The sequence below is a fragment of the Dipodomys spectabilis genome, unplaced genomic scaffold (assembly GCF_019054845.1).
Source record: "Dipodomys spectabilis isolate Male_0828 unplaced genomic scaffold, ASM1905484v1 ptg000138l, whole genome shotgun sequence".
NCBI lineage: Eukaryota > Metazoa > Chordata > Mammalia > Rodentia > Heteromyidae > Dipodomys > Dipodomys spectabilis.
This window is the reverse complement of record NW_024870815.1, coordinates 9,236,572-9,247,962: the sequence shown is the minus strand read 5'-3', so window position 1 is coordinate 9,247,962 and position 11,391 is coordinate 9,236,572. Positions and strand designations below refer to the sequence as shown.

Below are 11,391 nucleotides of genomic sequence, written 5' to 3'. Positions count from 1 at the left end.
AGGAAAGAGAAGGAATAGAGGAAAGAGATACCTTTCTTTTTAATTTTGTGAGTAAGGTTTCTGTCAAAATGTATTGCCAACACTAAGACATTAGTTGTTGGTGATTTGCTACCCAGTGAAGTGCTAAAAATAGACACACTAAAGGAAGGTTTTCCTATTGAGAGATGCAGAGATGTGGACATGTTGTTCATTTATTCAACCATTAAGCAACCATTTGGTGCTTTCTTCCTGGAACATAAACTCACAGTTCAGGGACTTGCTGCCCCTCCTCTCTCTATAGGAAAGACCATGTAATAGACACTCAATAAATATGTATGAAATAAATAAGTAAAATAAATCGCTAGAATGCACCTTTAGTATGTCTTAAGCACTAGGAGAGAGGTATCTTAGAGTATCAAATAACGCCATCTCTGCTTACATCATACTTTGAGGCATGATAGCAATAAACTTCAACGAGTGTGCAGAAGAAAGAAATTTTGCTTCCACTCATGGAAGGTAAGAGAAGGTGCAAAAAGTAGTTGGGGTTAGTATAGGAAGCCTTTTGACAGATGAAAAGCTGACACTCACCCACACAAAAGTGTATGAACAAGGCCTGAAGCAGTAAGAAGTATGACTACAGATGATAGTGTTTTGAGTAAACACATCCTCTTAAATAAACTTCAGAGCATTTCCATTTCCCTACAACCATGAGGGAAAAAAAACAATTTCTTTAAAACATTTATCTATGTATTTCTTTACTTATTTATTATTTATTCACTTCTTTTTTTAAGCACTGAAGTGAAGCTTGCAGTCAGGATCTTGAGCTTGCTAGGCAAACACTCAGTAACTTGAGTCATACCCCTAGCTCTTTTACTTCAGCTGTTTTTGTGAGTGGAGTCTTGTGTTTCTATCCAGGCTGGTCTGGATGAAGATTCTGCAGTATATACTTGCCAGGTAGTTTGAGCAGTGAACGTGTACCATCATGCCCAGCTTTCTGTTGTTGTGTTGTTGTTGAGATGGGGTCTCACAAACTTTTTGCCCCAGGTTGACTTGGAGCCATGATCCTCCCAATTTCTGTCTCCTTAGTAGCTAAGATTATAGGCATAAGCCACTATGCTTATGCTTAGATGAAACAATCTAAGCATAATCATACTTTACATGAGAACCAAGAAACAAAGTAATTTATTCAAAGAGCCTGAATTAGAGTGAACACCTTCAGATATCATAGTTGGTGATTCAAGTCATGGATTATAATAGTTAGCTTATTTTGGGCTGACATAAAGGTGCTGTCATCCAGAAAAGAGAACCTATAAAACTTAGTTCAAGTAGAGAATTATGTAGTATCAGCTTCAGACTTTATGTACAAAAATATTTTTGTTTAATATACTGAAAAGTATTATCATGGAATATATAAATGGAGTTCTTAACTAGGGAAGTTCCTAGGGAATAGTAAATCAGCACTGATTATTTGTAGTTAATTTTTTTTTATCAGAATTCTTCATTTTCCTTTGTATGTATTTTCTTTAAGTTTGACACAAAAGGTTATATTTCTGAGCTTTGTGTTTTATAAAGCTTTATTGTTGTTATAGAGGTGATGTACAGAGGGATTACAATTTCATGAGTCAGGTAATGAGTACATTTCCTTTCGTACAGTGTTATCTGCTCCCTCATTGTCTCTCAGTTCCTCCCTCCCATTTCCACCCATGAGTTCTCCAGTGAGCTCTACTCCTGCACTTTTTCCTTTCTCCCTTGAGTTTTGTGCCCTCCCCTTACCTTCCTGAAGAGATACATGTGAATATACCATACATAAGAGAAAAATGAGGGACATTGTTCAAAAGAAATGTACACAATACTGATTCATGTTATTGTATCCCCTCTGTACATCATCATTATAATAAAAACAGAAGAAAGCATGCAGAACTTCTATCAATTGAAAATATATCTTATACTTCTAGGTATATAACTGTATTAATGTTGTAAGGGAAAAATAAAGGCAAATATTAATGTACCATGGGAAAAAAAAGAAGACAGAATTATCAAAAACTGAAAAAAAACTTTTGTTTCCATATCTTGGCATTTTTTGTTGGTGGTGGTGATGGTTGTGGGGCTTGAACTCTGGGCCTGGGCTCTATCCTTGTGTTCTTCAGCTCAAAGCAAGTGTTCTACCTCTTGAGCCACAGCACCACTTCCAGTTTTCTAGTGGTTTATTGGAGATCTGAGTCTCGTGGACTTTTCTGCCTGGACTGGCTTTGAACTGTGATCCTCAGATCTCAGCCTCCTGAGTAGCTAGGATTACAGGCGTGATCCACCCGCGACCGGTGAACTTCATGTTTTTAAAAACAAATTGGTTAAATTATTCCAAAGAGTTCGTAATCTAAAATGTTATCTAACTGCAATGTGTACTCTTTTCTGTCCTTTATGAACTCTTATTTTCCCTAACACAATTCCAAATCCATTTGGCTGCAAAAATATCTTCAACAATCCAGAAAGATTATGAACACATAGCAAAGAGGCATCATGTTTTTAGGGGTGGAAGAGGATTACAAAGGAAGGAAGCATATTTTAAAGATTTGTAGCAGAGTGTATATATTCTGTGGACTATGCATTTGGTGAACAACAGAAGATTATATGGAGACGTTTTAATGGGCACATAAATCAACTACAAAAAGCCATTTTCTTCTTTTCATTTATGCTTAAAAGAGTTTGACTTTTAGAGGCAGGCTATGATGAACATCACTGTGAAAAATCATCAGTATTTCTCATGTTGTGGAGATAAAAAATGATGATCTATATCTTGAATTGTCTTCATGGAGTAAAAACATAAGGTAAATATTGCTTTCTTTATTTTCAAAAGCTATTTGTATTAAATAAATATAAAAGCAGTAGAATTACAGAATAATAGAGTTCAAAGAGTACTCCAAGATTGGTAGCAACTTCTATTGTATCTTGCCAGTAGCTATGATGGTTTATTTTATATGACAACTTGATTATGGTGCAGTGCCCGACTGTTTAAACACTACAGTATATATTGGTAGGAAGATATTTGACAATGAGAGTCATTTGCAAGTGTTTACTTGGGGCAAAGTAGACTGTGAGCTCTGGTACAGGAAAGTCTTATTCAATCACTTGAAAGTCTTCAGAGAAAAATGCTGAAGATTCTGGAAGAAAAGATTGTACTTCAGGACTGTAACACAGAAATTCTTTCCAAGTTCCCAGCCTGCTGTCCTTCATGCAGATTTCAGATTTGCCAGTTCTCAGTCACTTGAGAACTTCTTAAATTTTTTGTGTGTACATACATGATGCAGTCAACACATATGATATGTATGATATATACATATGTATGATACATGCTTTACCAAAAGGTATTGTATGATTCCTTATTTATGCATACACATATGCACATATGATATATATGACGTGTAACAGATCATATACATAGAATGTTCTGCCTTCCTGGATATCACTAATACAGTGGTTGGTTAAATCAAATTCCACAGATACCATGTGATATTGTAAATATTATTTAGTAAATGGTGGTAGAACTGGTGGCAGAAGAATGGGATTTAAGTCATAAAATATTCTGTAAAATATTGATTACAAGGCCAGGAAAGAAATGGAAAACATCAACTGTCAGTTATGTCTTTCCTAGGTAATGGTTTATGCTAATCTAATATATTTTAAAATTCTGCAATTCAAAGTTGATAAGGCAGAGAAGGGATTTTGTGTGTGTGCTTTACCAAAAGGTAGTATATGATTCATTACAGAAGTAACTTTTCTTAATACTTTAGGTGTTTTCACATTGTTAAGAGAAAACAAAACATGCCACACTGTAATCTTTTGGGGCCACATATTCAACATACTTAAATGGGATAATGGGTTTGTTTGTTTGTTTGTTTAACTAAAAATAACTCCCATATTCTATAAGTATTTCATGCTTTTGAAAAATAATACTTTAAGAGGCTAGAGAGGCCTAGGAAAAACATAAAGAAGTAAATGAATGTCTCCTGTTACTTTTGTGGGCCTGTGTACACTCTCTTCCAGAAGCTTTACCACAGGTCTTTGAATCAATAATGACTCAAAAATTTTCCTAGGCTACTGAGATAGAGCAGCTAAACTCCAAGATTTGAACCTTCCTTGAGGCTGGACTTTCCTGAGAACACCAGTATTACACAGGACCATGGTGATTATAGGTCTCTTCACAAACAGCCTTGTAATAAAGAAGTTCTCATTTTAACTAAAAGGATAGGTGGGCCTGTAGAACACACATATTATTCAGATTTATTTGAAGGAAAAACAAAAACACCTAGTACACCCATCCTCACCCCCTAAAGGTAGACCTACCATTTCCTCTTGAACCTGTATTTGCCTAAAAGGAGAATGGAAAATTTGGTGGAAAGTCATTATCTCTCCCTTTGTCATCCTTTCCACAGTGCTCCCCAATCGATGGTACAATTTCTTTGGTCTCAGTACCCTTGAGATCCCTGAGTAAGTAGGCACTAATTTTTGTTTTTGATTTTAAGAAAATGCTAAATGAGATTGCTGAGCTGCAGTCATTATAGTCATGTTTCCTATTTCCCCAACCTACTAGCATTTCCTTTAGGAAAGGAAGAATTTACACACCATTGGATAACATAATGAAGACACCTATGTTGCATCTCTGCATTTGCAACGGGCCAGCACACTTTCAGTTCATCTTCTAAACTCTTATTCAGGTCATTGCTGGTCTCATTATATTTCTAAGACTCGATGTCTCTTTTCTCTCCTTTGAGAGCAGGTGGACCCAGACAGTTGTTTGGAGTGATTTCTCTTGAGAGAGGCACATCTCTCTCGTCTGCCAAACCACCGCACAGATCACTTCCAAGGGTGCCAAACACATTCCACCAGACACTGCTGGCAGTAATCACCCGTTGGTAGATGCGGTGGTTGGCTTCCACCACCAGGCTTCCACAAACCCGAGACAGGACACAGGCAGCTTTCTCTTGACTGATTTCTGACCGATTTCCCGTGACCTAGTGTTTCTGAGCTACGAAATGTCTGGATTAGGGTGCCAGGAATTAAGGAGTGACCCCCTAGAATTCACTACCCTCCTCTGTCTCCACATTTACCAGCTGTTGAAAAAAAAATTAGGCGAAGAGGTGAATAAAGACCACCATTTTGTGTGCACAGGTCTGTGGGCTCTGGCATAACCTGTTGTAGCCTCCAAATAATAAATAAATAAATAAATACATAAATAAATACATAAATACATAAATACATAAATACATAAATAAATACATAAATACATAAATAAATAAATAAACACAAACGCTCTTTGGGAAGAATGGAAAGTCCTGGAACCAGAGCCCAGATGGAAAGTCTGCTCTTCAGGGGGCATCTCAAAATCTAGCAGGTTTTGTTTTTTTTTTTTTTCTTTTTTGCCTTGACAGCAAAGACGGTCTTTTCCCATCCTCGGGACCTTGAAGTCCACGCGCAAGGACAGAGCAAGACCGGTAAGGACAAAGCCGCTGTGGGCGAAAGCAAGCGCGAGACACACAAAATACCAAGATTCGAACAAGAAAGCCGCAGAGCCGCCCGGCGAGGCAGAGGACTGAGGGCGGCGGGCGGGGAGGGAGGGAAGGCGGGAGAGGAGGGAGAGCGTGGCGCGCGAGCCGAGCTCCGGGGACGTCGGGAACAAAAGCTTCGGCGGAGTCTGGCAGAGGCGCTGAGGGGGGGGCGGGGGGGGGAGCCGGGGAGTGAGGAGGAGGGGGGGGGGTGTTTGGAATAATTATTAAAATGAGCATGTGTCTGCGCCATCCTGTGGGTGTGGCGCTGAGCGGAGTGTAAACTCCAGCGGGGCCCGGAGCGAACACCGGCTTCGCGGCCGCAGATCGCCCAGCCCAGCCCAGCCTTCGCCCGGCCCGGCGCCAGGGACCCCTACGGCGCACGGCCGCACGCACGCCGACCCCGCACCATGGCCTCGTCTCAGGGGAAACACGAGCTGAAATTCGCCGACTGGATGGCAACTCTGCCCGACAGCATCCACGGCATCCCGCTCACCAATTTAGCCATCCCAGGTAGGCTGGCTGGGGCAGCTCGCCCGCCCGGGGGTGCCTGGCTCCCGGGCCACCTGCCCCGCCCGGCTTCGTCCGACACCAAGTGGGAACTTGCCCCCGGGAGGGAGGGAGGGAAGCAGGGAAACTTGTCCTGGGGGGTCGGGGGTGGGGCGGGGAGGGTCTCCGCTTCCGGCCACCGCGGTGCCCGGGGCGCCCCGGGCTGCCAGGCGCGTTCCAGCCCCTCTGGGGAGCGTGGTGCAGGGAGTCAAGGTGACTGCTTCTGCGTCCCGGGCTCTAGATTGGGGCGGGGGGACACCCCTACCACGGCTTTCCCTGCAGATCTGGGAACTGGGGTGTAGGCTTGGGAGGGGGGGTTCGATGTCGGAGTCTATAGGGTGATCTTGCGTGACGAGTTGTGAGCTGGTGTCTCCAGGGTTCGGCTCCACCGCGTGGGACTCTGAGTCCATCCATCCCTGGCATCCGATTGATGGAGCAGGTTGGAGAGAAATACTCCCTCGGAACCGGCCTCCTTCCGAGACACAAAGCGCTTTCCCCGAGAGTGAGGAAAGTTCGGGGACACGCGGCTGGCCCTGGCCGGGGAGCGCCAGGCCGGGCACAGTGGGGTGCCGATGCGCAAGGGCCCTGGGAGGGCCCGGGTCTGGAGTCCCAGAGCATGTTAACCGCTTGGAGCTCCAGGGTCGGGAACTGCTGGGGACGCGAAGCCGGGAAGGGCGTCCAAGGCGCGGGAGTGTGGATGATCACGCCAATGGGGAGGGCAAGGTGGCGGAGCTGGTGTCCAGAAAACACTGAAGGAAGGAAGCATGCACAAAGGGAGGAAAAGACGCGAGGTATCCAGAGATCTGCGTGTCTTGGAGCAGAGGACCTGGCAGGTGTTTGGGGTTTTTTGGGGGGGAAGGGGGAGCGCATGAATGCATTCCAGAGCTCAGGTATCCAGGAGCGAGGGTCGTTTGAGGACAGTTTACAACGTGAGAGCAGAGGATACAGGGACACCATTCATGACCAATTTGTCTATGCACGTGGACTGAGAGAGGGCACACCTGATTCTTCTAAGATTCGCGGGAGGGCAAATTACTGATGGGTGCTCCACTTCCTGTCCAGAGCAAGTTCAACCTTCTGGTCTACCTCCTCTCCATCAATCCTATACGGTGTCCCTTCCTAGCAACTGCAGAGAGACAAGAAAGAAAGAAAAACAGAGAAGAAAGAGGAAAAGGAAGGCGGGGGGGGGGGGGGGGGGGCGGGGGGAGGGCTAGTCAAGAGATTTCTTGAAAATCCCAAGAGGCTACAACCAACAGTGCTGGAATGATTAGTAATTCCAGTGAGTGTGACTCAAGTGGCTGGTTTGACAGGCTGAAGCTGTCCAATGCTGTCCCCTCCAAAAGATGGTCATCTTTTGCCCTCCCTCGACAAATAATGTCCCCTGAACCAGAGATCGCCAAGGAAAAAGAACCACCTGGGCTCCCCACTCTGCCCTTATTCTGCTCCCTAGGTGAGTTTGGGGATTGTTTTGTTCGAAGGAGACAGTAGAAAATACACAACTTTGTTGGCAGAATTCCACTCTCCCTTCCACAGGAGTTCCTTCATTTTCATGTTATTTATTTATTTTGGACAAATGCTTCCCCATGGTCTCCCCTGAGCAAGGACTGAGAGCCCACGTGTCTGACAGGGGACTTGAGGGATGCAGGAAGTTAAAAGCCCAGGACAGCAGAGCTAGTATTGTGGGATGGCATGACGTCACATTTGAATCCACCTTACATTTCTGTATTCTGGCACTTTTCAAAGTCCTGCTCTGTTCACCTGCACGTAAGCAGTCAGCACTGTCTTCATTTCACAGATATCCTGGAACTCGGTGTAGGCAAATGACTTGCAGTCAGTTCAGTGGTATGACCCCCAAACTAGATTTTAGAGAACGATCTCCTCGGAGTTTTGGAGGAGAAAACCTTGGGATTTGCATCAAGATTATTCAACAAGTGGTAACCAAGGTGAGAAGACAATGAACTAGGCACTAACAGGATGTGGGTCATTTGTCATTTGTACTTCTCTCTGTGGGACAAAGTAGAAACTTGAAATCAGAGCATTCAATATTCTAGTGACCTTCTTGCAGAGATATGAGGATGTGGCATTGGGATAGCATAGGATTTCCCCTTGTTTCTCAAGCCATATGTTGTGATACAACATATCATTCCAAGTATATTCCCTGCAGAGTCTCCCATCCTTACCCTAATACTTCTGAGAAATTTGCACATGAAGTTTACAAAGAAATTTAACACAATACATTTCACCAAATCTATACTCTTGAACATTCCCTATGATTGTGTAGTTTTAGTACACACACACAGTTTATACCTCTGCATTATTCAACAATGATAATTTTTGAAGGAAAAAAAAGACATTCAAACTTTGATAGTCAAAGAAGACTAATTGGAGACTATTAAACACTAATGGAATAATTGCCTTAAAATCATGCTAATAGCTTCCTGGCTGCTACATGTTTACTTGGCCAGTTGCTACAGCTTGAATTAAGCAATTATCTCCACCATTTAAAACCACGCCTGTGCAACACAGAAGTGTTTTTCTGGAGGGGAATTGCTGTTCAGTCTTCTCCAGAGCTTCAGGTATTCTTAGGTGAATCAGCTAGAGAGTGAACAGTTACCTGATTATGAGACTACCTGCGTGGACAGTGAACCTAAGTCACCGAGGTCTGGAGCATAGGGCATTCTGATGGTGTGTGCAATTCTGGTATCTTTATTTTTTTTCTTTTTTTATTGTGAAAATACCGTCCAGACAGGTTACAATTACATGGGCAAGGTAATGAGTACATTCCTTTTTTTTTTTTGGGTCCAGTCGTGGGGCCTGAACTCTGGGCCTGGGCGCTGTCCCTCAGCTCTTCAGCTCAAGGCTAGTGCTCTACCACTTGAGCCACAGCGCCACCTCCGGCTTTTCTCTTTTTGCTTATGTTGTGCTGAGGAATCGAACCCAGGGCCTCGAGCATGCAAGGCAAGTGCTCTACCACTGAGCCACCTTCCCAGCCCCATGAGTACATTTCTTATCCAGCATTGTTGCCTCCTCCTTTGTTTCCCCTTACAAGTGTCTGCATCTTGAATGTTTTCAGGACCAAATCTCTCAGTGCTGTTTTGCATGTAAATCTCCTCAAGATTTGGTATTGACTAGGCCGAGAAAGTTAGAAATTGGCATTAGTCATTTTACTTTCTTTTTTTTTTCAAAGGAATTAAGTACTGCCAGAACATACTGACAGTTACTCAAATTTCAATCTTGTTTATCATTGCCTTCTCTCCCTGATGGCACTAAATTTTCATTCATGTTCATTTGCTTAATAATGGCATTGTGAATGATGCTTCCCTTTACTACAAGCAGGTGAGAGAGAATGAACAGACACAGAAACAAGGAAAAATGTATAAAAATTCAGGTAAAGGTGAATCAGATGCGTGTTTGTCATCTTTGAAGCACATATCTAACTCTATAACTCTATGGCCATGATAATGTGGGTCCCTGACAGGGAGTCATTCTATCCAAAGTCTCAATGATTGGGAAGGATTTAGCTTATAGAAGAAATTGGCTATGGATTGTCAGATAAAAATCTTTGTACATATGGTGCAGTCAACTGAGTGTGCAAAAAAATATGGAAAAAATGTCATGGGGCTGGGACCTCAGGAGGAATGTGTGCTTTAACAACTAATTGTGTAATATACTTTCTGTAATTATAATAAAATAGATTAGGAGTGCAGAAATGCTTCATAAAAATGAATGATTTAGGGCTGTGAAGGTGGCTCAGTGGTGGAGTGCTTGCCTTGCATGAATGAGGTCCTGGGTTCAATTCCTCAGCACCACATAAGCAGAAAAAGCCGGAAGTGGCACTGTGGCTCAAGTGGTAGAACACTGGCCTTGAGCTGAAGAGGTGAGGGACAATATCCAGGCCCAGAGTTCAGGCCCCATGATTGACAGAAAAAAAAGAGAATGATTTATAAACTGATATGCCTGTGAGTTTTATTTATCTTTTTAATAAAATGCCAGTATCAGTGACGGGAAAGCATGCACTTCTGCAAATGTGATTTTTTTGTCTGCTGTCATTCATGGCTTTTGTTTTGTTTTATTTGTGATACTGGGGATTGAACAAAGAGCCTCACACATTGTAGACTAACCCTCCAGTATTGAGCTACACCCACTATCTTTGTTAGTTTTTAATTTCTTGCATTGTAGTACTTTCTTTTTGTTATTTCTGGTATTCCTGGAGACAGGAATAGTCTCCATCCTCTTTGTAACATATTATTTCCATTTTAATTGGGATGTGATTGTTTATAGGAAAAACCTGGGGCTGGTCTAATTAGGTAATTTCCAAAGAGCTTTTTTCTATTTTCAGTTAGGACAGCCGTATGGAAGGTAAACTTTCAAATCAATCAAAACACAATAAATTCATGTTGCCTCTCTGTTTCCAATGTTGTTAGATTTTCAAAAAGAAAAAAGGAAGCAAGCTGGACACTTGTGGCTCATACCTGTAATCCTAGCTACTCAAAAGGATGATATCTGAGGATTAGGATTGGAAGCCAACATGGAGAGAAAAACCCATGAGGCTCTTATCTTCAATTAACCAGAAATAGCTAGAAGTGGAGGACGATGTCTAAAGTGGGAGAATGCCAGCCTTGAGTGAAAAAAACTAAGCAAGATCATGAAGCCCTGAGTTCAAGCCCCAGTACTGGCAAATACACACTCACTCCCACACATACACACACATACACACACAAATAGAGAGAAACAGAGAGAGAGAGGACTAATTTAGGAATTTGGCCTCTTTAATATTTATGCTTAATTGATACATAAAAATTGTACATTTTAGTGGGTACATATAGTGTTTTGATGCATCAACACATTACATTGAAAATGTAATTTGTTCTACTACAACTTTTTTTGATGATTTGAATTGTATCCCCAACCACTATCAAAAGTGTAAAATGATATACATTAGCATTTATACAGTACTTTTCTCTGTGTAAGTATGATTTTTCACATATTCTATCAATGATCCTGTAAGTCTTTGCTATTCAAGTTTGGTCCAGATAATTCTACATCAGAATGCATGGATGATGGTGATGGTAGTAATGCTGATTCCACCTTTAAGATTTATTTAGCAAGGTGATTCATATACAAGTTTGAGCGTAAGAACTCTGCTTTAATGTATTCCTACAAATGTCTTTTACAAGAGTGTCAGGAACAAATCTAAAACATGCATCTTTACGTTTTCTGTTGGGCTGTCCATTTTTCCATAAAAGTTCAATCAGGCTTCAAGTCAAAACTCCAAATTTGCCTCAAAGCTAATGGCCCAAGCCAAGAACACTTCTGATAACTG

The 11,391-nt window shown here is 42.1% G+C and overlaps 1 protein-coding gene across 1 annotated transcript in view; it reads left to right on the top strand.

Moving 5' to 3' along the window:
• The first annotated feature begins 5,929 nt into the window (after positions 1–5,929).
• Plcxd3 (phosphatidylinositol specific phospholipase C X domain containing 3) overlaps positions 5,930–11,391 on the top strand; it is a 142,193-nt gene continuing 136,731 nt past the window's right edge. Inside the window, exon 1 of the mRNA XM_042690614.1 lies at positions 5,930–6,032. Within this exon, the coding sequence (XP_042546548.1) occupies positions 5,930–6,032 (103 nt within the window). The remainder of the gene's footprint in view (positions 6,033–11,391) is intronic.